At 46.1% G+C, this 27,354-nt stretch overlaps 1 protein-coding gene across 1 annotated transcript; it reads right to left on the bottom strand.

The window, feature by feature from the left end:
• Nucleotides 1-432: 432 nt before the first annotated feature.
• TMEM50A (transmembrane protein 50A) lies at nt 433-25,574 on the bottom strand. Its single transcript, XM_075552599.1, has 7 exons — nt 25,419-25,574; nt 22,334-22,438; nt 20,154-20,266; nt 18,525-18,592; nt 17,981-18,073; nt 11,686-11,746; nt 433-729 (listed from the first exon to the last, which is right to left on the bottom strand). Exons 2-7 carry the CDS (start codon nt 22,424-22,426, stop codon nt 684-686), a joined length of 474 nt encoding a protein of 157 aa, XP_075408714.1. The 5' UTR covers nt 22,427-22,438; nt 25,419-25,574; the 3' UTR covers nt 433-683.
• Nucleotides 25,575-27,354: the final 1,780 nt, after the last annotated feature.

The raw sequence follows: 27,354 nt of genomic DNA, 5'->3' as shown, positions 1-27,354 counted from the left end.
TCTTCCTTCAAGGGTGGCTATAAATGGCCGTCGGCATCCCACCAGGACCAGGGCTAGTTGTGTCCCCAACTTCCCAGTGATAATAGCCCTGTGGAAGGGATCCCCATGGAAGGAACGTGACCGGCTCAGACTCCTCGCTCCTGACGTGTCTGGTTCACTGCTTGGGAAGCCCTCAGAGCTAGTCACACTGTGATGTCTACAGAAGGTTTGCTGACATGATTTAACCCAAAACAAAGTGTGTGTGTGTGTGTGTGTGTGTATGTTTGTGTGTGGGGGGGGTGCTGGCTGAATAGTGTTCTAAGAATAATAGGTATGTATTTCCTTTACCATGTAACACTGATGATGCCACGTGCAAACACATGCACAGACTCTCCGGAGATCTGAACTGCCATTTAGCAACCTTAGACACGACAAATACAGGCAGAGCCATCATTTCTTTCTTAATTTTTTATTTTTACAAATTACATACCATGATAAAATTTGATAAAAAACTGCCCTTGTGAAACCTTTTCCTTTAACCTGGTATAAGTTAGGTGGGAATTTGGTTGTTTCCACTGGACGTTCTCATGATTTTAGTAGTAGAGCGCTTTTAGCCGAGACTACCCTCAGAAGTAAGTTCAGAAAACAACATTACAAAAGATTGGGAGCGAGCGGACAGGGCTGCGGAGCTGTACAATGCACGGTCACTGCCATAAGTCTTCAGTGCGGCCAAACTTAAAAACCAGTCCTCTGTGAATAAAACAAGGAAAGGGTATCATTACTTGAGTTTGGGGAAAGGGTTGGATGATTCTAAGAAACACTGAAAAACTAGACACAAAATATTATCAGTAGGCTGGAATAAAACAAATCATAGACTGTATCCAAACAAAGTGGCCATTCCGACGGAAGAAACTCCTTCCTTGCGCTCAGCTGACTCCCATCCTCCTTAGGCCTGCTCTGAACACCAGACGACTGGAGGCACAGGCCACTTTAAAAACGTTAACCAAGGGGAAGGGGGCAGGGGGAGGGAGAAGCAGGGTGTGGAGAAACCAAGTGGATGGCATGGGGGGAACAGGGCACTAAGCCACCGGGGGAGAGTATTAGTTGTGTCCCCACAGAACTGGAACAAGCATACGGACCCCACCATGACAAGCCAAACCAGGAGGGCAACGTAAAGCGCAGAAGAATCCACAAAGAGATTGGACCATACGCCGGCCCTGACCCCCACCATGGAAGGGAGTACCACAGACAATGAAAATAGATCGTCTGGTGTGGGAAGGGAACTGACCTACCACACCACACCCAGAAGGAAGCTGAAGCAAAGGCAGGAGGAATAACGGAGCGGAGCACACCTGGGCCCACCAAGCTCAGAGGACGACAGCCCGGCTCAGAGGGCCCATTGTACAGAGAGGACCACACAGCCGGCCCCATTGTGAGATGTGACATCCTGCACTGACCCATGGCCCTACACGGGACAGCACCTGAGACACAGTGGGGGATGTGCGACTGAGCTGGCCCCACCACACTGTGGCAAACACTGGGGGCGTGCAATGGAGCAGTGGGCGAAGCAGAGCAAGGAGGTCCCGAGGGAGTATAAAGGATGGACTTTGGGGCCAGGACGTGGCACCCCATCAGACTCGTCCGGAAAACACTCCTAAAGGTCAACAAACAGACCTTGAACTACTAGCAGGCTTCTTTTTTCCTTTTGTGTTTGTTTTTTCTTTTTTTCTCTTCTTTTAAATTTTGTCTGTCAGTGACTTTTTTGTCAGCGTTTCAGTGTTGCTGCCGTTGTTGCCATGTTCTTATGAGCCACTTTGGTGCTGTCAAAGCCATCCGCAATTGTATGCACATATTACTATATCTGCAGGTCCACCAAGACAAGATAGGCTGGACAAACAATGTGAGAAGAAAATAACGGGACCAACGGTCCCAGAGGGACATGAGAGCGTGGGAGGTAGGGGAAGGGAGGAGGTCTTGGCCAACCCAGGGACAAGGGAACAATGAATGAGTGGCTCAAAACCAGTGGAGGGAGGGATGGGAGGACTGGTAGGGAGTGACCAAGGGCAAGGTAACTGAGGAATTACTGAAACCAGAATGAAGGCTGCACATGGTAGTGGGACAGGAGGAAAGCGAAAGGAAGAGGAAGGGAGTAGGAGGCAAAGGGCATCATACATAGAAGCCTAAATACAGACATGTACATACGTAAATATATTTATGATTATGGGGGAAATAGACCTATGTGCCTATATTTATAGGTTCAGTAGTAGGGTAGCAGGTGGACATTGAGCCTCCTCGCGCACACTCCCTCAATACAATAGCACCTTGCTCAGCTAAGGGGTCATTTCATGATACCCAACTTCCCGACATGATCACTGAAGACAGACATATGGATAAGCAAACGTGGTGAAGAAAGTTGATGGTACCCGGCTATCAAAAGATATAGCGTCTGGGGTCTTAAAGGCTTGAAGGAAAACAAGTGGCCATCTAGCTCGGAAGTAACAAAGTCCACAGAGAAGAAGCACACAAGCCTAAGTGAACACGAGGTGTTGAAGGGATCAAGTAGCAGACACCAAGGAACAAAAACCATCATTGGGTGATCACCTTGCCCACATAAACGCTGAAGAGGAATGTGTGCACACGTAAGTGGGGTGAAGAAGGCTGATGGTGCAGTGGGAAGGAGATGAGTCACGCAGGGTTCAGTGTAGCAACAATGAAACTCACAACCTTCCTCTGGTTCTTGAACGCTTCCTCCCCCCAACTATCATGATCCCAATTCTACCTTGCAAACCTGGTTAGACCAGAGGATGCAGAGCGGTACAGATGGGATCTAGAAACACAGGGAATCTAGGACAGATGAACCCCTCAGGACCAAGGGCGAGTGGCGATACTGGGAGGGAAGGGTGGGTAGAAAAGGGATTTACATATAACCTCCTCTGGGGGATGGGCAACAGAAAAGTGGGTGAAGGGAGACGCCGGGCAGTATAAGATAAAATAATAATTTATAAATTATTAAAGGTTCATAAGAGAGGGGGAGCGGGGAGGGAGGGTGAGGGAAAAAAGGAAAACGAGGAACTGATTCCAGGAACCCAAGCGGAAGGTGAATTTTGAGAATGATGAGGACAACGAATGTATAAGTGTGCTTTACACAATTGATGTATGTATGGATTGTAATAAGAGTTGTATGAGCCCCAATAAAATGATTTAAATTTTTAAAAATCCAAGAAAAAAATGCAATTAGGAAAAAAAAAAAGGTAACCACTAGTCAGTATGTAATGATCATACATCCGATTTTATCCAGCTCACTCCACAGGCGGATCTATGTGCCAGGGCTTTCCAGGAACATCAGATGTGGCTCCTGCACTCTAGCAGCTGACCCTCTTGAAGAGCCAATGTGGAAATACTGGGGGGAAGGGGTGTCCATGCCAAATGTTCAGCAAACATAGAAGTAGACAGCTACGTCTGCCTGGAAGCGTTAGGAAAGGCTTGAGAGAGGTGACACTGGAGGTGGGTCTGATGCAGAAGCAGGAGGTCGAATGGAAGGCTGGCAGGAACAAGAGTTGGTGGGATGATGGAGGGCATTTCGGAAGAGGGAACTGAAATGTGAGACTACTCAGGAAAGGAGCAGGTGATCGGTGTCGGGAACGTGTCCTCGCACACCTCACTGCTGTCTTCAGCGGAGATGAAACCGGGCCTGCAGGTGCTCTCAGGTCTCAATCTAAGAAGGGCCGGAGGGCAGTTCTAGCCACCAAAAAGAACAAGGCAGAGTCCACCCTGGCTTCATCAGTGTCGGGAAGAGATGAAGACGAGAATGGAGGTGTCAAGATTTAGAAGACCAACTTCCGAGAGCTGAGAAAACGTCCACAAGGATTTCAGGTGCCTTAGATGAGTCGGGGCTAAGTGCCAACTGCGTGCGTTCCCGAAGGGGCAGCCTGTCCCAGGCCCTGGACAGGGGTACGGTGGGAGTAATCCTCCCCACTTAAAAGAATCACTGCTCAGCCCTGGCGAACTGCTGCCGTCCAGGGCCCTCAGAGCTGTAGCTTTCTCAAAAGCCCCAAATGCGGATTGGTGCGCAAAATCTCTTGATTTTTAATTGTTGGCTCAGGGAAACGAGAGAAAAAATGGTACAAGCTAAATAAGAATGAACTGTGGGCAGAATTTGGCCTGGCAACTGGCAGTTTTGAGCTCTTGTGTAGTCCGCTCAGAGTTCTGGAAGATTCTAAGAGGGTGGTGGGAAGTTGTGAGGGTGTTTTAGGAAGAAGAATGGGGGTGAGGGAGGTGGCACGGAGGGAGGCAGTGAGGGCAGAAATATTAGCGAGGTGCTGGGCGAGAGAGAACAGGCTTCAGCGAGGCAGACTGGGCAGGGCTTGGCTGGGGCAAGGGTGAGCGTGCGGGCGGCGACAGTGGAGGAGGACAGGTATCTCCATTGCACACGCTGGTGTTCCTCTTGGCTTCTCTTCTGGTTCCCGATGAGCAGTGCATTGCAGGCTAAATCCACAGCTGCGACCATTTCATGAAACTGTCACAAAGGTAAATATTTCAGTGATGTTTAAGGGGGCGGGGGAGAGGAAGCAACCTGAAGTCATCTATAATCTTTATAAAAGCTTCAGAATTATTCTTTATAAAATTTTAATAAGCTTCCTAAAGGTGATTTGATCTGCTCTTCCACTGGAAAGAGTTGTTCTCAGGGCCTCCTCTTGCCAGCAAGCATGAAATAGACAGGATCATTTCAGATCCTAGCCAGCAATGTGAAATGCCTCGCTTCTTGGGCGAGAGCCAGGGCCTCCTCCATTGTCAGACGGGCACTGCTGGCCCTACCACATCTGTTTCTGATCTCTGAGACACTCCTTCTAAGCAGCTGCTGAGAACCGGTCTGTCACAGGCAGGGTGGCAAGCAATCTGCTGCAAAGCTTCCCATCAAAACGTCAGTTCGTTCCACTGAATTGCAATTTGCCTGTAGTGTATTCTCACAAACCACTTTAGGTTTGGGGCATAACAGAGAAAAAGGGAGACGCTAATCGAACTCCCTGCGTAAAGTCTTTACCGTAACTCCTCAATCGATGACAAGCTTCCAGTGTTTCGCGCAGTGTGGGGACTACTATGTGGGTTTTCATTTCTCTTCTTCACTGGAAGAGAGAAATCTCCATTCATTCCCCTCAATCTCCTGCTTCACCCTGCCACAACAGACGTAACTTCTTTGCTAAAAGCAGCATCTCAAGATGGAATTTCCTTTATCCCTCATGCTTGGCTGGGTAAAGACGAAAATAAAGATGGCGGATATCTGTGTCACTCACAGGCTGAGGGCTCTGCCTTTCACAGTGTCTCTGAGCCTGGCCCTGGCCCCGGCTGGAGCTGTGGGTCCTCAATCCCCAGAGAGTCCTTCATGCCGTGCAGATGGGAGCTGAGGATGCCTGGCACTGCCGGAGAGGCAGAGAAAGCCCCAAGTACCAGCACCACTCCAGAGTCTCCCTGTCTCAGACACCCGAGTACCAGCACCACTCCAGGGTCTCCCTGTCTCAGACACCCGAGTACCAGCACCACTCCAGGGTCTCCCTGTCTCAGACACCCGAGTACCAGCACCACTCCAGGGTCTCCCTGTCTCAGACACCCGAGTACCAGCACCACTCCAGGGTCTCCCTGTCTCAGACACCCGAGTACCAGCACCACTCCAGGGTCTCCCTCTCTCAGACACACTGACAACACTCGGGCTCCACCGGCTCGAGCGGTCCATGGTAATACGGGGCTTTATGAGGTGACTCTTCCTGTAAAAACGAAATATGATCTTTTTTTACTTCTTAAAAATGAAAACAAAAACACAAAAAAAATAAATTAAAAAAAAAACAATGAGGTTCTGAGTTAAAAATTATTTTAAGAGGAACTTTTGGAGATAGCTTATATTTCTCCAACTGTCTTTTATAATAACATTTTTTTAAATTTCAAAAATTAAAGAGTTTATTCACGATGTAGCTTTCGAATTTCTCTGGGCCTTTTGCCCTCTGTAAAACGAGCATGCAGATGGAGCACTGAGGAGACTGTACAGGTAAAGCACTGTGGATGGGCCCTAGCACATAAGAATTGCTCAAAATGTATTTTCTGCATAATGGCCTTATATTTAAGATTTCAAAAAGTTCCTGGGAAAGTATAATAGAAAAGTAAATTATATATGTATAAAGGGCATATATTTATGTGTATGTGTATACAACATGTAATTCAATATATACTGGGAAGGTGTAATAAAAAATAGTGGAATTTTCCACAAACCTTTGAAGTCTGTCTGTGTATATTTGTATTTTTTGCCCCCTTTGGGGTTTCAGTCCAGATTCAGGCCACAAACTATGACCCAAAGAGGTTACGTATCCTGTTGGATCTGCTGATGTTTGATGCTGTCAGTCGATTCCAACTCAGAGCAAGCCTGCAGTGTAGAGGAGAACAGAACACTGCCAGGGTCTGGCACCATGCCCACCCTTGTTATGTGTGAGCCACTGTCGCAGCCTCGATGTCAGGCCAGAGCCTTCCTCTGCTCTACCAGGCATGATGTCCCTCTCCAGGGACTGGTCTCTCCTGCCAACATGCCCCAAGGACACAAGCGAACCTTCCACTCTTACTTCTAAGGGGCATTCTGGCTCTACTTCCAGGACAGATTTGCTTGTTCTTTTGGCAGGCGTGCTACTTTCAGTGTTTTTGCCAGCACATTTCAAAAGCATCGACTCTTCTGCAGTCTTCCTTATACAGTGTCCAACTTTCACGTACATATAAAGCCACTGAAAACACCATGGCTGCGTCCTCAAAGTAATATCTCTGCATTTCCAACCCTGTAAAGAGGTCTTGGGCCAGATTCACCTAATACAATGTGTCGTTTGATCTCTTGACTGCTTGCTTCCAAAAGCATTGATTGTGGATCCAAACAAGATAAAATCCTCAACAACTTCATTCTTTTCTCCATTTATCATGATCTTACCTATTAGTCCAGTTGTAAGGATTTGGGTCTTTATGATCTTCATCAGCAAGAGCTTCAAGCTCTCCTCACTTCCAGTAAGCAAGGTTGTGTGACCTGCATATCACAGGTGGTTAACAAGTCATCCTCCAATCCTGATACTGCATTCTTCTTCATAGAATCCAGTTCCCATGATTATTTGCTCAGTATAATGAATGAACAAAAATAGAAAGAGGGTATATCGCTTGCACACACCATTCTTGATGTTAAACCACACAGTATTCTCTTGATCCACTCGCAGGTTTTGCGTGCGTACAACACAATGATCAACACTGAAAAGAGACACTGTCCACTCTCCATAGTTTATTACTGTACACACAGGTGAAACTTTGCATATGAGGGAGTACTTCACAAAAACTGAAGCTCACTTGGTTTTCTGATATGAAGGGAATAGTGCATTTGGAGTTTGTTCCACCAGGTCAGTCTGTTAATCAAGCTTTCTATTTAGAGGTTCTGAGATTACATAGTAGTGTGTGACAAAAAAGGCCTGATCCGTGGCAGGCAGGGGTCTGCTTTTGCCACCATGACAATGCACCTGCTCACGCAGCCATCTCAGTGCACAGTTTTTGGCAAAAAACAACCTGCCTCTCTTGCCCCACATACCTTACTCACTTGACCTCGCTCCATGCGACTTCTTTTTGTTTCTGTGAATGAAGAGGGACATGAAAGGACAGCGATTTGGCCACTATGAAGGAAGAGATAGAGGAAGTGACGAAAAAAAAAAAGAGGGAGGTGCTGCCAGCCATCCAAACAGATGAGTTTGAAAAATGTTTCCAAGGATGGAATCGCAGATTTGACAAATGTATTAAGTGTGATGGAGAGTACTCTGAAGGTAATAAAGTTGTTTTGTAAAAAATTTAAATACCTAGCTTTGAAAAAAAAACACCCTCGTCGTTAAGAAAACACAAGGAAACAGCTTCCTGCTTTCGGCTACGATCCATCTGACACCATCAGTTACACGCGTTGTTCATGACTCTTCTGAATCTGGCCTGAACCTCTGTTAATGCACTGCTGCAACTGTTGTGCCAGATCTTCAGAAAAATTTCACTTGCATGTGATTTCACTGATACTGATGTGTAATTTGTGTATTCTGCTAGGTCACCTTTCTTTGAAATGGGTACAAATACACGCCTCTTCTAGTCAGCTGGCCAGGAGGCCGTCTTCCAGATTTCTTGGCATAGAAGACTGGGTGCTGCTTCCAGGGCGCCATCAGCTTGTGGAGACATGTCAATCGGTGTTCCTTCACTTCCCGGGGCCTCTGATGCTTTCAGGGCAGTGTGGAGTGCTTCCTTTCCTTCGTGTGTAATGTTCTTGACATCAGCTCGCTGTTGATCAGGTCTGTCACTGGTGTTCAACACATCAAATCTGTCCTTCAGGTGCTCTTGAAATTCAGGCAGCATATACTCAAGGTCATATTTTGGCTCTGTGGACTTTTAAATTTTCTTCAACTGCATCCTGAGCTTGCTCACATGAGCAACTGATGGTCTGTCCATCAAAGAGCATTAATGAAAAGTCACAGAAAGAGGGATATCCTAGGCGCTAGTGAGCTAAAATGAACAGGGAGTGGCCATCTTGAATCAGGTAGTCGTCCGGTTTACTATGCCGGGAATGACAGACAGAGAGGGTGTGGCATTCATCCTCAAAGTGTGGATTTGAGGATCTATCCTGAAGTACAGTGCTGTCTGTGATAGGAATCTGTCCACACACACGGAAACCCAGTCAATACAACTGTTACTTCAAACTTAGGAACGAACCACCACAGCTAGTGAGGCAGAAACTGAAGGATTTTATCAACTTCTTCCGTCTAAAATTGCCACACCTAAGTTCACATTGTTTCTCATTTCTACAATTTTTAAAAACTGCAAAAAATGCCAGAACCAAATTGGTGTGACTGCCGACTGCTGCTGGTGCTGAAAAGCACGCCAGCACTTCAGAGAGGCTCACGTCAGACGGGTTTTTATTTTGCTTACGTTTCTGTGTGAGGGTAGATGAGAGGACTGGCAGATAATCTTTTGGGAGCGGTCACAGGGTGGCACTGCAGCTGCCCCCGCAGTGATCTGCTTCAGAAAGCTAACAGCTGGGAAGAACCCAAGGTGCAATTCGACTCTGGACGCAGGAGGCGGCTGTGTTAGAACTGCCAACTAATGAACCTTTTCCGGATTAAGGCCGTCTTTGAAAATCTGATGAAAACCACCATCTCCTCAGACACACAGAAATACCAATGTCTGGCATGTGTTCCCTGTTGGTGCTGTCACTGAAAATACAGCTGAGTATTTACAAAAGCAAGAGACCTGGTGCAAGGGCTGGAGAGGAGTCTGAGAGAGAGAGAGTGTGTGTATGTGTGCAGGAGGGGGGAAGGTGTTTGAGTGTGTGTGTGGGGAGGAGTTTGAGTGTGTGTGGGGAGGAGTTTGAGTGTGTGTGGGGGGAGGAGTTTGAGCGTGTGTGTGGGGAGGAGTTTGAGCGTGTGTGTGGGGAGGAGTCTGAGTGTGTGGGGGGAGGAGTTTGAGTGTGTGGGGGTGAGGAGTTTGAGTGTGTGGGGGAGGAGTTTGAGTGTGTGGGAGTGATGAGTTTGAGTGTGTGTGGGGGGGAGTTTGAGTGTGTGTGGGGGAGGAGTTTGAGCATGTGTGTGGGGAGGAGTTTGAGTGTATGGGGGGGAGGAGTTTGAGTGTGTGTGTGGAGGAGTTTGAGGGTGTGTGGGGGAGGAGTTTGAGTGTGTGTGGGGGAGGAGTTTGAGTGTGTGTGTGGGGAGTAGTATGAGTATGTGTGTGGGGGAGGAGTTTGAGTGTGGGGGGGAGGAGTTTGAGTGTGTGGGGGAGGAGTTTGAGTGTGTGGGGGTGAGGAGTTTGAGGTGTGGGGGGGGAGGAGTTTGAGTGTGGGGGGGAGGTGAGTGGGGGGGGTGTTTGAGTGTGTGTGGGGGAGGAGTTTGAGTGTGTGTGGGGGAGGAGTTTGAGTGTGTGTGTGGGGGAGGAGTTTGAGTGTGTGTGTGGGGAGTAGTATGAGTATGTGCGTGTGTGGGGGAGGAGTTTGAGTGTGGGGGGGAGGAGTTTGAGTGTGTGGGGGTGAGGAGTTTGTGTGTGTGTGTGGGGGAGGAGTTTGAGCATGTGGGGGGGGAGGTGAGTGGGGGGGAGGTGTGAGTGTGTGTGGGGGAGGAGTTTGAGTGTGTGTGGGGGAGGAGTTTGAGTGTGTGTGGGGAGGAGTTTGAGTGTGTGTGTGTGGGGAGGAGTTTGAGCCTGTGTGTGGGGGGAGGAGTTTGAGTGTGTGTGGGGGGGAGTTTGAGTGTGTGGGTGTGGGGGGGAGTTTGAGTGTGTGTGTAGGGGAGGTGTTTGAGTGTGTGTGTGGGGAGGAGTTTGAGCCTGTGTGTGGGGGGAGGAGTTTGAGTGTGTGGGGGGGGAGGAGTTTGAGTGTGTGTGTGGGGAGGAGTTTGAGTGTGTGTGGGGGGAGGAGTTTGAGTGTGTATGGGGGCGTTAGGAGTTTGAGTGTGTGTGTGGGGGGGGCACACTGGGATTGAGGACAGTGAGTTTCCAGGAAAGGATAAATGTTAGAGAAGAGTACTGAGGTTTCATGAGTTTTAATTTTGTTGTTGTTGAGAACATGTTCAGCAGAACATAGACCACGACAACAATTTCTGCAAGGACAATTTCTACAGGGACCCTGAGTGCATTCTTGGGGGGAGCAGCCTTTCTCATCCTCCTTTTCTGAGTGGTTCTCCCATTAACGTACACTCACGGTCCCCTAACCTCCCCTCACTGTGCCACTTACTGTTGGCACTCTCTTCCCTGCTGCTAGATCTGCCAGAGCACAATGCTCTGGGCAGGCAGTCTTCCTGGAGCACTAATTTACACTAGTGTTTAGTTCTAAGACTCCGGGGAACAGTTTTGGTTTAAGATTGAAAGATTCACCACACCGAGGCAAAGCACTGGGGGAGTGCAGCAAAACAGCAAGGGGATGGAGCGTCAAGGTCCCCAGGGAATGCCGAAGGTGGACTTTGGGGCCAGGGCTTGGTGCCCCAACAAACTGGATTGGAAAACACTCCTAAAGGCCAACAAACAATCCTTGAACTAAAAAAAAAAAAAATTGAAAGATTCTCCCAGGGCCTCCATGGACTCTCTGGGATCCGTGAGAATTGGGAATTCTGTTTGCGTTCTCCCCTTGTGATCAGGACCAGCGGACACTGTCTAGTGACGGTCTGGCCTCCCAGCAATGAGGCAGGCATTCACAGCCATCATCTTATCTGCAACTGGGTCCCAGCTGGGCCTTTTCCTCCATGCCACTAATCTCACCCACCACTTCAAAACGCACTAAAATGATAAAGAACTATGATACGCAAGCAAGAACCGTATTTTAAGGGGGAAAAAAAGCCTTTATGCAGGCTTCCACTAAAACCAACTCTTAGGGACCTAGGTTTAAAATGAACACTGGCAGTGTTATGTAACAAAACCACATGAATCACATTTCTTCACTTAAGGAGGCGTAATGGCACTTAAGAAAATTAACATAAGTCCCAAAGCTGGCAGCATACCAGCCCCATGTATTGAAAATATCCTTTCATCTTCATTCTTCATACTCTATGACAATAACAAGGGGGAGGGGCATTGAACAGGAGTAAATTATGAAACCAAATATAGCAATCGGCAGAAGGAATGATCTATTAAAAACTTAACATATTTTTATACAAAAACCAAAAAGATAGGATAAAGAATGTGAAACAGACTTACCCAAAAAAGATAAAGGCATTCTGGAAAAATACAGCAATTCCAGGGTACACAGTGGGTTTTCCTGTAAAAATAGTTGTAATATTTAGAGGCTTATGATCTCAATTCATTTAGTTTCAAGATATACTGGCAAGTATCAGTTTCTTGGCTTGCAAAACTGATTTTTCTAGTAATTACAGTTGGTTTGAGTATTAAATAGCATAATACATTCAACAGCCTGCCTGGTTTACTGAATGGCAGCTTCCTCCATCTTACACATACTTCCTGGGTGAGCAATGAGGAACCAGACATTGTTTATGGTGCTGAGGATATGGCAGTAAACAATTTTTTTGCTCTAACAGAGCTAGACAATAAACAGAATAAACAAATAAGTAGAAAAAAATTAAGCAGGGGAGGTCTAGAAACTCCAGTGGCCAAGAAGACCTCATGAGATCAGCTGGGTGAGGAGGAGGAGTGAGGGGTTAGAGTGAGGAAACAAGCGCAAAAGCTGTGTGGTGGGAGTGAGCCTGGTGTGGGATTGCAGAGAAAAGCAAGGGGAAGGGGGGGGTGGATGGGGTGAAGCCCCTACAGAGGCTGGAAGGCTGTAGGAAGGGCTCTGGTTTGTAATGAGTGACTTAGGAAACCATTGGAGGGGTCTGGGCCAAAAAGTGACATAAGGTGACATACTGTAACAAGACCACTCTAGTGACTGTACTCAGAGTAAAGGGGGCAAGGAGAAAAACTAGGTAGGAGGCTATTTCAGGATATCAGGATGAGAGTGTAATGAATTGAATCAGGGTGGAAGCAATGGAGATGTTTCAGAACCCAGGAAAAACAAGAGTCAGGATACAGTTTTCCACCAGTCAGGAGGCTTTGCTGATCAACTGGGGGGTGGGGGGTGGGGTTGGAAGAGAGAGAAAGAGAGAGAGAGAGAGAGGTGTGTCACCTGTAACAAGTCTTACCCACCCAGGGTTTGGTCCCAGTGCCTAAAAGGAGGGAGCGCTCCTAACTCACTGGGGCAAACGTCAAGTGTTCAAGAGAAGGATGTTACTTTGAGGACTAAGGTGCCCCTGACCCACGCCAGGGTTCAACCTGCTCATAAGCATGTGAAAGTTGGACACTGAATAAGGGATGTTGGAGATGAACTGTTGCATTTGAATTATGGGGTTGGGGAAGAACACTGAAAGTACCAAAGACAGTCAGAAGAACAAACAGATCTGCCTTGGGTGAAGTACAGCTGAAATGAATGATCCTTAGAAGCAGGGATGGCGAGACTTCATCTAGCACACTTAGGGCATGTCAGGAGAGGCCGCTCAGCGGAAAGAGAGGCAGACCCTTGATGAGATGGAGCGCAGCCCTGACAACCACTGGGAGGCTGGCGCAGGCCTGGGCTTGGCTTGGCTGTAGAGAAGCCACTGTGACTTTGAACAGACAAGAGGGGGAGGTCTGGTTCACCCGGAACTGAAATGCGCGTGCGTGTCTACTGCGGGAGCGGTCAACGATCACTTGCTAAGGCTCGCACTGCGACATGAGTCTGCACGGGCCTTTTCCTCTTCCACAGGAACTAACCGCTGCCACAGAGACCCTCAGAAGGAAGCGCCTTTGCAAACGTACAGGTCTGTCGCGGAGGAGAGGAAGACAGGACCCGAAGCCTCTATTAGCAGTGTTGTGCCTGCACGAGATGCGGTATCGCCCATTTCTGCTTTCTTCTTGGAGCTCTTTTGTATTCTCAGCTTCTATAATCAACACGTTGTGTACAACTTAGAGAATCACACACAAAATGACTTTGTTTTAAAATGCTGTCCAATCCTCTACTGAGCGTACACCCACAAGAGGTAAGAAAGAGACCATGACCAGTCTTTGCAGCTCCAATGTTTGTTACAGTGCAGTGCACAATCGCAAGGAATTGGAAACAACCTAAATTTCCATTGACAGACGAGTGGATTAGAAAACTGGCGTATTCACACAATGGAATACAACGCATCCCTAAAAATCACTGATGATCACATGATGCACAGTCTCATGGGAAAAGTAGGTGGAAATGATGCTGAGCGAAGTTAGCCAATCCCAAAGGACAAGCACAACATGAGTCCACTGAGGCAAGTTCAAGCAGCCTAGGGGCTATATAAGAAAAGCCACTTATTTTATACAAGACAGGTTGAGGGACCAACCAAGCCCAAGGATATACATGTCACTCCAACATAAAGAGGGGGAAATGGGGAGAAAGAGAAAATAGAAAAAAAGAAGAGAGACGATGGCACTGGGGAAGCAGGACACTAACCCACCCAGGGGGAGGGTACTGTTGTTGTCTCCACAGGAGAGGGAGTGGGAGCGCTGACCTCACCATGGCGCACCAAACCTTGAGGGCAACCTTATCACATGGAGCAACTCCTGAACAGAGAGGACGGCGGGAGGGCCCAGTTCGAGATATACTGAGCCCATCCTAGAAGGATGTGCTACAGAGGGCAACACTGAAGTCACAAGATGGGGAGAGGGGTCAGCCTGACTCGCCCACATGGGAGCAAACTAAGAAGGAAAAGAGAGAGGAAGGGACTAGATCCCATTCTGGCGCACCAAGCCCTGCAGACCACGTCCCTGGACAGAGCTGCTAAGGTCCAGAGAGGGACACAGGGCCGACAACAGCTCAAGACACAGTGTCCCCTCGCTGGAGCATACTGCGGCAGAGGACAAGACAGAGGACACACTGTGGGGAGTGAGGTGAACCAAGAAGGGAACAAAACAGATCAGCAATGGGAGCAAAGCCACAAAGCCCGAGGAGGCCCCAAAATAGACTTCAGGCTAGGAGGGGCAGTACCCTGAGCTCCCCAGGACTGTGGGGAGATCACCATAAAGGTCAGTGGTCAGACCTGGAATTATGTGTGGATTTTTTCTCTCTTTTATTTTCTTCTTGTTCTGTCTTCATCCTTGCTGTTTGTCCATATAAGACAGGCATGAGAAGCAACCCCGAGTAGAAAGCAACGGGACCAATGGTCCCAGGGAGACTTGGGGGGGGGGGACACACGCAGAGGGGGCATGAAGGGAGCCCTGAACAAACAATGCCACAGAGGGGAACAACTGGGGAATTAAAATCGATGGTGAAGGGGGTGCAGGGGCCCAGGTGCTGTTGGAGTAACAGTAATCTAGCCGAAAGGAATTACTGAGAGGCAAATGAAGGTGAATGTGACACATATATTTCCAGATGGCAATACATTGAGAAAGTGGACGGATTGGGTCTCTACTCAAGCCCTCCCTCGGTGCAAGAACATTGTGTTCTATTAACCTGGCCTTCTGTGATGCTCACCCTCCCGACACAATCACTGAAGACAAAATGGGTGCATAGGAAAATGTGCTGAAGAAAGGTGATGGGGTCAGGCAATTGAAAGATATAGCATCTTGTGGGAAACAAGTTATTCCCAGGTTGTCCCCCCATAACATATGCCAAACCTAAGACACAGACTGTACCCTTGGAAGTAAACTGCTACAGCTGTTCCACCTTAAGTAGAGCCCACTCCCTTTTGATAAGGGTAATGGACTGGTTCCCTCAAGGAAACCCCAGAGACACTAAGGTCAAGCCAGCTCAGGGTTGACCAAGGTTAAGCGGCCATCTTGACTCTAGAGTCCGCCCAGCTTGTTACCTATGTGTGTTCCTGTCACATGTGTGCCTCTAGGCCTCCCCTTCCTATTGTGTGTGTACCCCTATCTTGTCCCCTTGCTGTCGTATTCCGATTGTACAACTCCTTCCTGTTTTGCATGTGGTTACCTGTAATTAGGGGAGCTTGCAAGCCCCCGAGTGTACATAAGCCTTGGTTGGAAATATATTCTCTCTGCACAGACCTGGCTGCTGAGATCATGGCTGTCCGGGAGGTAAGCATTAGCATGGCCTATCTTGTCTGATGTCTCTTTAATATTACCCTTCAATTACACAAATGCCCCTTGGACACATTTTGATTGTGGAGGGTTAAAGGTAAACAAGTAGCCATCTAGCAGAAAAGCAACAAACCCACATGAAAGAAGCACACCAGCCTGTGTGATCATGAGGTGTCGACAGGACTATGTATCAGAAGTCCCCAAACAAATAACCACATTGCTGAGAATGAGGAGGGTCGGAGTGGAGACACAAAACTCATCTGTAGGCAACTGGACATTTTCTCACAGAAGAGTCACAAGGAAGGGATGAGTCAACCAGGGTGCAGTATACCTCTGATGAAAGACAATATTCCTCTGGTTCCTTGAGGCTTCCTCACCCCCCACTATCAGGCCTTACAGACCTTGCTAGCCTGGAGAACGTGCAATGGCACAGACAAGAGCTCTCCACACATGGAATCCCGGCAAATACACCCTCAGGAACAGAAATGGGAGTACCAAAGGGGTAGACGGAGAGGTGAGGGGAGAAGGGGGGAAAAAGGGGGAACCGATTTCAAAGATTGACGTATACCCCACCACCACCACCACCAAGGAGGAAGAGCAACAGAAACGTGGATGAAGGGAGACAGCCGTCAGTGCAAGACACGAAAATAATAATAATTTATAATTTATCAAGGGTTCAAGAGGGTGGGAAGGTCGGGGAAGGAGAGAAACAAGAGGAACTAATACCAAGGGCTCAAAGAGAAAGAACAAGTTTAGAAAATGATGATGGCAACATATGTGCTTGTATAATTAATACATGGATTGTCAAACCAACAGGGTTCAAAATGGGGCTCACCCTGCGGCATCACTCCATCGTCACAGGAAAAGAGACCCAAACACTTACGAGAGGTGAGATGCTCAGTTCTTTAAAAAAATATCTGGGGGACCATGATTTGAATAATAAATTAGGTAAACAAAGGAAAAACAGTATTAAAAATGTTAAATGCCTATCACTCCTGTCTGCCAAATTTAAAAGAATTTTAATAAAACCATCAGGAAAGCCGTCCTTTTAATCCAAACTTTCATTGTATTCAAAAAAATCTCTGTAGAAACATGAGCTAGGTTAGGTCTCTTTTTTTTTTAGGTCTCATTTTAAAATCATCATAAATATTACATTTGGATTAGGATCGGCATAATCAGTTTTTGGCATTTGAAATGTGCTTGGTATTCTGAGGTCCCTCTTCAGAGTGAAATTCCAGCCAAGAATCTCAGAGAAGCAAGCCTCAAGCTGACTTACCTGGCAGATGCACATTAAGTATTAAAAGCACATTTCTATTTATATGGAGATTAGGGCATATTACCAAGGAGTCTTCCTGGAGGACATTTCCATTCCAGAACATTAGTTTTACAAGAATATTATTCAGTAAGTCAAAACCTGCCCTAAAGCTAAGCAATACACACACGCATCACAACAACCCTAGAAAAACACAATTGAAAATGAACATGATTTTCATTTTGGAGTCCCCTCACATATATACGTGTGTGGACGTCAAAGAACATGTGGAAATTCCATTCCCTTCTAGCTCCATTTTCCCAGGCACCTTTAAAGACCTTTCATATATAGTCTGCTTGAGGCTTTGGGCATCAAAGAGAAAGAGGGTTTGGACCTGTGCCCCGTCAATGCCAAGCTCGAAAACACCGAAGAAAGGGGATTCTAAAAACACACAAGCAAGCAAATAAAATATTTATGGGGCATGCACAGTCAAGAAAGTATTCAGTGTCACTGAAAACAATTTGCATACAAATTGTTGGATGAGAACCTATACTGCTGTGTAATCCCGTCACTGAAAACACAGTAAGATGTTATTAAAACTACTACAGAACTTTACATAAGCTATAAGCATGTATGCTAATATATGTGGGCGGTTATGCTAATATATGTATATATAAGGGCAGTTCGCAAAATAACGATGTATAAATTACCAAGGGCACATGAGGGAGGGGAGGGAGGGGAAAAAAAAAGAGGACCTGATGCAAAGGGCTTAAGTGGAGAGCAAATGCTTTGAGAATGATTGGGGCAGGGAATGTATGGATGTGCTTTATACAATTGATGTATGTATATGTATGGATTGTGATAAGAGTTGTATGAGTCCCTAATAAAATGTAAAAAAAAGAAAAGAAGAGAAAAAAAATGATTAGGGCAAAGAATGTATGGATGTGCTTTATACAATTGATGTATGTATATGTATGGACTGTGATAAGAGTTGTATGAGCCCCTAATAAATTGTTTTAAAAAAAAAGGGCAGTTCGCTGGCATGAACACATTGCTAGCAGTTGGCTCATTTATATTAAAAAGGCTTTCTTTAAAAAGAACCAAAAATTCTAGCAAACTCGCATCAAAACCACAGAGTTAAAAAAAAAGACAACAGTTTTAATGCAAAAAGTAAAACGTAAACTTCTATTTTTCTCTTACCTTTAGCAACATAACCACCAAAGAGAATCCACATGGACGTGATCAGAGATCCAAAGGCCAGTATGAACCCAATAAACAGCCAAATCCGAGCACCTTGAAAGAAAAGACCATTTTACCAGAGTTGCTTCTCCTATGGCCAGTAAGTACAACTAAACCTTTCAAAATGAAAACAAAAACCCAAACAGGACACGGACACACACACACACACACACGCACGCGCACACACACCTCCCAACAAGTTCATGGAATTAAGAACTTTCTCCCAAACTTTTAGAAGCCTCCTCAGATACACATTGCTGTCAAGTTGATTCTGATTCTCAGTGACCCTTCACAGGGTTTCTGAAACTGTGACTCTCTCTGGAACCAGACAGCCTGGTCTTTCTTCTGAGGAACACTGGTGACTTGAACTTGTGGCTTTAGAGTTAGCAGCCCAATCATTTAAACTGCTTAACATTTTCCCACTGGAATCCCTGTGTCAGTGGGGCTCTCCATGGCTCATTTTCAGTGTAAGCATACAGCGTAAGATGCAGTGTGCACCATTTACCTGTCTGGCCCAGACAGCCTTCGCTGTAACTATCGCCTCGGACTTGTCCATTCGATACTGCATTGATCCTGTGTACGTAAAATAAAGCCAAGAATCAGGGTCTCTGCCCCCAGCAGCTAACTATTATGACATCAAATTGCCAGTTACAGTACACTGAAGTGTTCACATTTAAGGGCTCTTGAATAATGGGCTCGTATGACGTTAAGCAAGTCTCTTCAACCAAACGCTCTCTCAGATGCAGTGGTTGTGCGCAGCAGGATCAGCATCACTTAGGAACTTGCTAGGGGAAACAACACCTCTAGGAGTTCTGCTAGAACCTGGACATGAGCTCCCAGAAGCTCCGGGGAACAAACGACATTTGAGTACGGGAAAACGTCACACAGGAAGCAAACGAGTGCAGTCTGGACCTGAGAAGGTGGTGGAACGCAACGAGAGGACGCACATTTGAAGTTTCCTTTGTGCAGCATGGAGTCCTAATGCCGAAATGACATAATGCTTGCTTTTTCAGAGAACTTTTGTTCAACAGAAATGATCCTATGGAAACGGGAAGCAGTTCATCTGATGTTAAGATATCTATTCCTCTGCTCAGAATCCTCCAATAGTTTTTATCTCAACTCACAACGAAAGCAAAGTCCTTAGAATGCTTTCCCAGACTCTAGCTCCGCTTCTCTAGCTCTCTGACCGCATGCACGCCTACTTCCCCTGAGCACATCACTACAGCCACCCTGGCCTCCTTGCCCTGCAGCAGCAGTTCTCAGCCTTCCTCGTGCCAGGACCCTGGCACACAGTTCCTCATGTGGTGGTGACGCCCCAACCATAACATAATTTTCGTTGCTACCTCATCACTGTCATTTTGCTACTGTTGTGAATCGGACAACCCCTGTGAAAGGGTCATTTGACTACCAAAGGGGTCACGACCCACAGGTTGAGAACCGCTGTTCCAGAGCCTTGTCCTTGTTGTCCTGTCAGCCTGTTATGAACCTGCCTTCTATCTCTCCACAGCCAAGTCCTCTACCATTTTTCAGCCTTGTTAGAGGTCCTTGATATTTCTAGACGCCCTATTAGTATCTACCCCTTCTCTGTTTTATTCTTCCCCTTATCACATTCCATTATCTAACACACTATATATTTACTTCCTCTCCCTGTCATCACTGCCTGCCTCTCTGTTAGATTACCGAGGCCATGAAGGCCTGGGTCTTTTCTGTCCCGTGATTCTATCCACAAGAGTGTGGATGAAGAAGTAAGCCTTCAGACCAAGGACATGGTTTCCGACGTAAGTGAGAAAATAAAAGGGTAGCTGGGAGAAGGTGGGAGGCACAAGAGGGAGAAGGAATAGAAAAGAGGACTGCTGCTTTTCTTCTCCATTACGATTCGACTTTCACAATGGCAGATAAGCTATTTTAATAACACTTAAAATTCTAAGTAAACCTGTGAGAGCTGAAACTCAACGGGGCGGTCTCATTTTCCAGGTCTCACGAGTGTTCAGCTTTAGCCAGGTGGCAGAGTCAACACGGTGGTGAGGTGCGCTTTTACTGGGAACAGTTGCGTTCTCTCTGACAGGCCCCCCCGTGCACGCACACCCCGCTTTGTGACCGCCCATGCGCAGAGAGCAGGAGCCCTGGCACTCACATTAGGAAGGCGATGGTTGCTATCACACCACAGGCGTGGTAGGAGTGGTTGAACTCATCCATAGTGGGATAAATAACAGCTGCATCGATGATGATCCACCAGCCTGTAAAAAACTAACACCAACACACAAAATGAAGTGGTAAACGCCAAGAGAAGTGACAATAATTTCATATCTTACAGGTTACAGCGAGCAACGTCTAGGCAAAGAGATCCCATGGGATGAATTTCAAGTGTCTGGTACGTGATTTGCACATGGCTTAACATAGGTTCTATATTAGATCCTCTTAAATCTGTCAGCAATTAATATTAACAGGTACTTATTTTCTAAGTCCATTTTGATCATTATTTGATAAAGACACATACAGTCTACAATCTAATTTTAGAACTAGAAACAAGTAACAGTATCTTTGGGCAAAATAAAGGAATAAAAATGACTCAGGCTTCACCTGACAGAAGTATAGTCTACTGCTGATTCATTATGATAAGCCTTTAGAAAGATATTAGTCTCAGCTATGAAGAACAATTATTGCATTTTACATTTGATGGCGGTATCAAGAATTTCAGCGATTCTCAGTGTTGTGAAGGAAGCAACAACTGCACAAGCAGGCTTTTCAGTGGGGTGTCCCTCGCTCCCAGAACCACAGTCCAAACGACTGACAGAGTTGCAAGTGTAAAGCTAAATTTAAGTTTGAAAAGCTCATTGCTATTAAGTTAAAATCCAATCCACAGCAAACCTACCAGAACAAACACAACTTCCAACGCTGTAATAATCCTGCTGGAAGCAGGCTAGCACATAGGTTTCCTTTCAGTTAGCAGCCATGCCCTTCACCATTATGCCTCTAGGACCCCTCAATTTACATTAAATATAAAATTATAATTTACCTCAACTTAGTTCTGGATATTATCTAGGACAAATATGCAATGAAAAATATAATGAAAACTGCACAGAGCTCTTTTATCATCTGGGCAGAAACTACAGTAAGTAGTTACTACAGTAAGAAATTACTTGCTATGGTTCTTTTGTGCACAGACTTTGTTAACTCCCACACAGTGACAGGGTGGGAGTATGCAAATAGGGTGTAAAGGACTCTTACTCAGAGAACGCTCAGTTTTGTCACACCTAGGGGTACAGAAATGAGGCCCATCTTAGAAAGGGGAACGAGAGTATCCTGAGCCATCAAGAAAGAAATGCAACCAGCGGACTGCACCTGAGATGCCTGCTTGAAGTGGTGGAGCAGCAGAGGGCGCAGCCCAGGGTCGATGAGACAGACCCCGAGACAAAGCAGAGGCCAAGAGATGGAGTAGTGGGCTTCCCAGCCCATGGAATGAGTGAGACTGAGTGTCCTTGGCGGGAAGGTGGCTTGAAGAGCACCCTTTGGGGGTTCCCAGCACTAAAGGAGCTCTGTGGCACTTTTGCTTGAGCAGAGCAAAGGCCAAGGGGCCTCAGGGCTGAGAGGCTGAGGACCAGAGAGAGACATGCCTGCCTGCATCAATGAAAGCGGCACTGCTGTGCACAGATGGACTCTATCCTACAGGTTTCTGATCCTCACTTGTGGTCATTCTATAGTAGTGTTACATTTTTCCACTACGTTGGGAAAAGTACAGGATAACTACTTTCGTGGGCTATACATGTCCAGGGTTAGTGAGGAGATCAGAGATTTAAACTCGGATTTTTATTCATTCTTTTATTTCAAATTTACTCTTTAGAGTACATCATACCAATAACTCATAAATGACAAACATCAGCTCCCTTCAGGAATCTGCAGTGTAAATAAGAATTTTATTTACTGTAAATTACTTCTAAGTAATATACTTAAATGAGCTTCCTGTTATTTTTCTATGAGATTGAAAAGAATGTTAGCACTCAATTACTGAGAACTATTTCTTGACTGATTTGAACGTTATTGTTTCTTAAACACATCTTGCTAGCTTAATGAGGAGTCATAATCCATACAGAGTCAATATATAAAACATAATGTCTGGTTTCGGTACTTTTGTTATGCAGGTGAAAAGCCGAACCAATTTATTACTTTAAATTTAAAACCTAATTTCAGTTTTCAAAATGTAACATTTTAACATTTATAAAAATAAGTTCTATGGTCAGAAATAAACAGTACACATTTTGAAACATTACACAACCTTCAAAACATATAAACACACTACAAAATCCAAGCACTTACTAGAACACCAGCCGCAATGGAGGCAATGGTGTTGCGCTTTTCCCCCCAGTCAACGCACTCTGAGCATCTCAGGCCTTCTAGAATCCCAGACATTTTTTCAGGTCACTTAAAAAAGAAAATAAGGTATTTTTATTTACTTGCTTCAAATCTGACTGTGTTCCCACACGGTCCTGAGATAACAATAAAGGTGTTCACATAACTATACATGTAATGAATGTTATAAATATGTAATTACACACAAGGAGTCAAACATCCCCACATTGCCTACTCTTCACATCCTTCTTCAGAATATACAACGTTGCTTTTGATCAATTTCTATGTCCTAAATTGGGAAAGTAAAATTGGGAACCTTTGGATAGTTTTTAAAAAGTTTTATTGTAGATTGGGTGAAAGTTTGCAGAGCCAATCAGTTTTCCATTCAACACCATTCAGATTCTCTCTTTTTAAGTATTTTTAATATAAAAGATGGTTTTATACATTTAAGTAAAACAAACAAAGTTAAGTGCCCAAGTACTAGAATTTTTTAGCCACGTATTGACCAACTCCTGACAGCTGTCACATATTATTTCCAAGTAGTCTAATATAATTTACGTAAATCTTCTCATAATTTATTATAACGCTTATTAAGACACAAGAGCTCTTCTCTATCATTATGACATCAAACTAAGTTACATATTTCCACATGGACAGTTGAGAGTCGATGTAGAGCTTGTCTGGCTTAAGCATGTATTCAGATGAAACTTGCTTCTCTCATGCAGTTACGCATTTTGTTAGTGTGCATGTGTTTCTCCACACGCAGACTAAGAGATTAAACACATCAGGGGCAGGTTTTACCTCCCCCCATAGCACTCCCTTTCACCCACCTTTTTCCTCAGTCAAAGGTGCCTGTTTGGAGTCATTTCTATATAAAGCATATGCATTTTAATTCAAGATTCTGTGAAAGGCAGATGATACAACCTTGCTTGCTAAAAGCAAAGACAACTTGAAGCACTTGACTGATGAGGATCAACTACTAACGTCTTGAGTGTGGATATACTCAATGTAAAAACCCTCATAACTGGGCAGCATCAGGAGAAACAGAAGAGATTGACGTTGTCAAGGATTCCGTCTTGCTCGGATCCACCATCAATACTCATGGAAGCAGCAGTCAAGGATTCAATTGATGTGACGCACTGGGCATATCTGCTACCCCCCCAAAACCAAAAAACTCTCTTTATAGTGTTAAAATGTAAGGAGGTCACTTTGAGGACAAAGGTTCACCTGACCCACACAAGCAATGACAGTTTTAATTGTCTCGTCTGCCTGTGAAAGCTGGATAATGAGTAACGAAGACTACTGGTACATTAAAAAATGGACACATTAAAATTATAGGGCTGTGGAAGAAAGTTGAAAATACCATGGACGGCCAGAAGAATAACCAAGTCTATTTGAAGGAGGTGTGGCCAGAATGCCCCTTAGAGACAAGGGTGGCAGGAGGCCATCGCCCATTCTCTGGCCATGTTCTTAGGAAACATGCTTGGTAAAGTCAGAGGAAAGAGGAGATGGACTGACCCAGTGGTTGCAACCGTGGCCTCAAGCCTGACACACGTGGCTGGCAGTGTTTTGTTCTGTTGTACAGAGTGTCTTTGTATGTGGGGGCTGAATCAATGACACCAATAACAGCGTACAATTCTAACAGATGGGAACACCGAGGTTAATTTTAATTCATACCCCAAAAGACACTACTATTTAAATGACCAGAAATCAAACCTTCTGCCATCCAATCAATTCCGAATCACAGCAACCTTATAGGTCAGAGCAGAACTGCCTTGCAGGTTCCCAATACTATTATAAATCTCAAAGGATGCAGACTGCCACATCTTTCTCCCAAGGCTGGTGGCTGAGAGCCCCTGACCTTTTGGTTGGCAGCCCTATGTTTTAACCACTGCACCACGAGGGCTCCTTCGGAAGTTCCCATAAATCCAAACCCGCTATCAGCAAGTGATTCCACTTCTGAGCAAACCTACAGAACTGAGTAGAACTGCCCCGGGAGGTCTCCCAGTCTTTACAGGACTCATCTCATCTTCATCCTGCAAATCCAAATGGTCTTAATGAACTACTTAAAACATTCCTAAGACACAGCCTCAGCTTAGCTCTACTTCAGAGAATGAAAAATAGTATTATATTGTTAACCTGTCAATAAGCAAGGAACACCTAAACTGCTACAGAGAAGGCTGAATCCACCCACAAAACTATCACGCTTGTTGAGGAGCCCTAGTGGCACAGTGAGTTACACGTGCTAACACGAGGCTGGCTGTTCAAATCCACCTGCCACCCCTCTGGTGAAAAACGAGGCTGTCAACTTTCAGAGAGTTGCAATCTTGGAAACTCAGTTCTACCCTGCCCTATAGGGTCACTGTGCGTCAGAATTTACTAGACAGCACCGAGTTTGTTTTGGGGATAAGTATCAATTACTAAAAAAGGTAAATGAAGTTGAATGATAACCCTGCTTTCTTACACTAAATATTAAAAACTGTTGATTAAATGTAGGGCTAACCGTTGGGGCAATTATTAGATGCCATTTTGAAAACCCACTCCTTGTATGCTTCCCTGGGAGAAATGGCAGCCCGGTGTACTTTTGCTTGACTGCCACACTCTCGCCCAAAGTGGGCCCTCCAGACTCTCGGAATTTGGGTCCCGAGTGGGCAGAGCCTTGGAAGGTCTGGGACACTGTTCAGCTTGGCCACCTCGCTGTGCGACCCGGACAGACTACAGGGCTCTCGGGACCGCGGTTTCCCCATCTCTCAAAGGCAGGACGTTGAAATGATTTTTAGGGCTCCTGTGCGATTCCCGGAGGGAAGGGCGTGGTCCCATTCCCATCTCCCCTACCAGCCCGGCAGGCCGGACGCGGGCGCGGCTCCCGCCCGCTGCAACCGGACTCGGGACTCGTCAGCGCGGGCCCCGGGGTCCCCTGAGAAGAGTTCCTGAGCATCCCTGAGAGTGCCGGCGAGACGCTGTCGGCACGCCCGCCATTCGCAGCCAGTCCCAGCTCCAGGCCCAGCCTGGGCGGCTCTTCCCCTGCCCCACACTCTGCGTGGCTACTTACGTCCAACCCAACCTGTACGGTAGGTGCGGGGTGTCGCGCCCCGCGGAGCCGCCTCAATTTCTCCCGGGTTCTGCTAAGAAAACAAAACAGGCGCAGGCCGTCAAAAACCCGGATGTAGCAGCCCCGCCCCCGGGGGCTGGGCTGCGCATGCGCACGCTGGTGAGGGGCCGGGCGGCGCGGAAAGGGGGCGGGCTAGGAGGGAGCCCCGCCCACCGCGCCGCTCCACTGCCCCCTGCAGTTGGCGTCCGCAAGTCTTCCTGGTGCTTGTGAGGACGTTCCCGGAAGAGTTGGTTCGAGAAGTTGCAGGTAGTTCCAAGAAGAGCTCGGGCTCTGGCCTTCGGTGTGCGCGGTTTGTTTCCCGGCCCCGCCTCCCAGGAAAGGGCGGTTCTCGGGTTCCGCGCTGTGGGCCGCGGAGGCCCCGCCGTTCTGTGTGGTGGAGGGCTGGCCCGGAGCGCCCGCTCTAGCGGTGACCGCCGCTAGATGAGGTTGTCCCCCAACTCGCGGTCATCCAGTCAGCGACCCTGTAGTGGTTTCCCCAGACTGTGACGTTGTCTGGGAGTAGAAAGCCTGGTCTTTTCCCCCGGGAAGCGGCTGGTGGTTTCAAACGAACACAGTTGACAGTATTTTTAAGTGCACACCATTTTTACCCTTCAGGATTAAAGGTTAATTATCACTGCTAACTGACTTGGGGTGGGGAGATCTGGTACCGCTGACACTTGATGGAGTCTTTGTAATGTTAATTAACGAGTAACAGTTTTCCAACCGAGTGACGTGTGACCAACCTTCACTCCAGACCCCGACCAGCTAACCCAAGGTGTAAGCGAAATCTTTCACTTTCTGTTCTATGCCCTCCACCATTTTTACTTAACTGGCCATCACATGATTGGGTTAAGCATTTTTACATGGCTGTTATAAAGTAAACGCGTAATTAATGCAAGTTATTCATCTTTGGGGGAATAGTCTATCAAATTAAATATTTGCTTTTGACCTTTGTAGACAGAATGGAACTGGTAGAAATAGCAGAGGCCAGCACAGCTAGACCCTTAAGAAAATGTTCTAACCCTTCAGATGCATGCTGGTCCTGATTTGGTTTGCAACATTTTCTGTCTTATTGTTTTGTTTTTGTTTGCTTATATTAGGGTGAATCTCAGAGTGTTAAATCATTGGCGGAGACCAGCTTGAAGTTGTGTTACATGCCTTTCTGTGTTTTGGTATATAAAACCAAGGACTGGTGACCCTATTTCGGGGCAGCAAGTGGAATCAGGGTTTGGGGTGGGAGGTGATACAGGGTGGCAGGGCAGGTTACGGGTATGGGTAAAAGGGAGATGATGTCAAGGAGTCCAGGAAAAAAAAGAATGGTTGGAAACTGTGGTAGCAATTGTACAATTCTGCTTGACATGCTTGATTGAACTGTGGAACGATATGATCTATGTATTAACTCCCAAACAATAATAAATTTTTAAAAAAGAAAATGTTCTAAAATTGATAGCGATGATGACTGTACAAATCTTAATATGATTGAAGGATTGAATTGTATGATAAGTGAATTATATGCCAATAAAACTTTTTTGAAAAAAAAAACAGACCATCTTGATTTTCCAGCTAGTCTGACTGTGCCTCCAGCTAATGGAAACACACTGTGGAGCAGCTGTACCAATATAGCTGTGTAGTTCGAGGGGAGTGCTGCCTGTTTATCCAAAGGAAAGCCAGTAAGATCTGGTTAGCCATTTTTATTCTTTTTTTCCCATCATTTTATTGGGGGTTCTTACAGCTCATAACATTCCATCCATCAATTATATCAAGCACATTTATACATATGTTGCCATCATCGATTCCAAAACATTATCTACTTGAACCCTTGGTAAAAGCTCCTCTTTTTTTCCCTCCCCCATTTTTATCTTTTATTTTTTCTACCAGAAATATCTTAATAAAAACT

Source organism: Tenrec ecaudatus, chromosome 1, assembly GCF_050624435.1.
Source record: "Tenrec ecaudatus isolate mTenEca1 chromosome 1, mTenEca1.hap1, whole genome shotgun sequence".
Classification (NCBI taxonomy): domain Eukaryota; kingdom Metazoa; phylum Chordata; class Mammalia; order Afrosoricida; family Tenrecidae; genus Tenrec; species Tenrec ecaudatus.
Note: the sequence above shows the minus strand (reverse complement) of the source record. Positions and strands in the feature narration are given on the sequence as shown.

Excerpts from the sequence above, each read along its gene's own strand:
- TMEM50A (XM_075552599.1), bottom strand. The coding sequence starts at position 22,426 with ATGTCTGGGATTCTAGAAGGCCTGAGATGCTCAGAGTGCGTTGACTGG. Across the intron at positions 18,593-20,153 it reads GCAACCATCGCCTTCCTAAT|GATCAATGCAGTATCGAATG; the intron begins GTGAGTGCCAGG and ends TTACGTACACAG. Across the intron at positions 18,074-18,524 it reads AGGCTGTCTGGGCCAGACAG|GTGCTCGGATTTGGCTGTTT; the intron begins GTAAATGGTGCA and ends TTTTCTTTCAAG.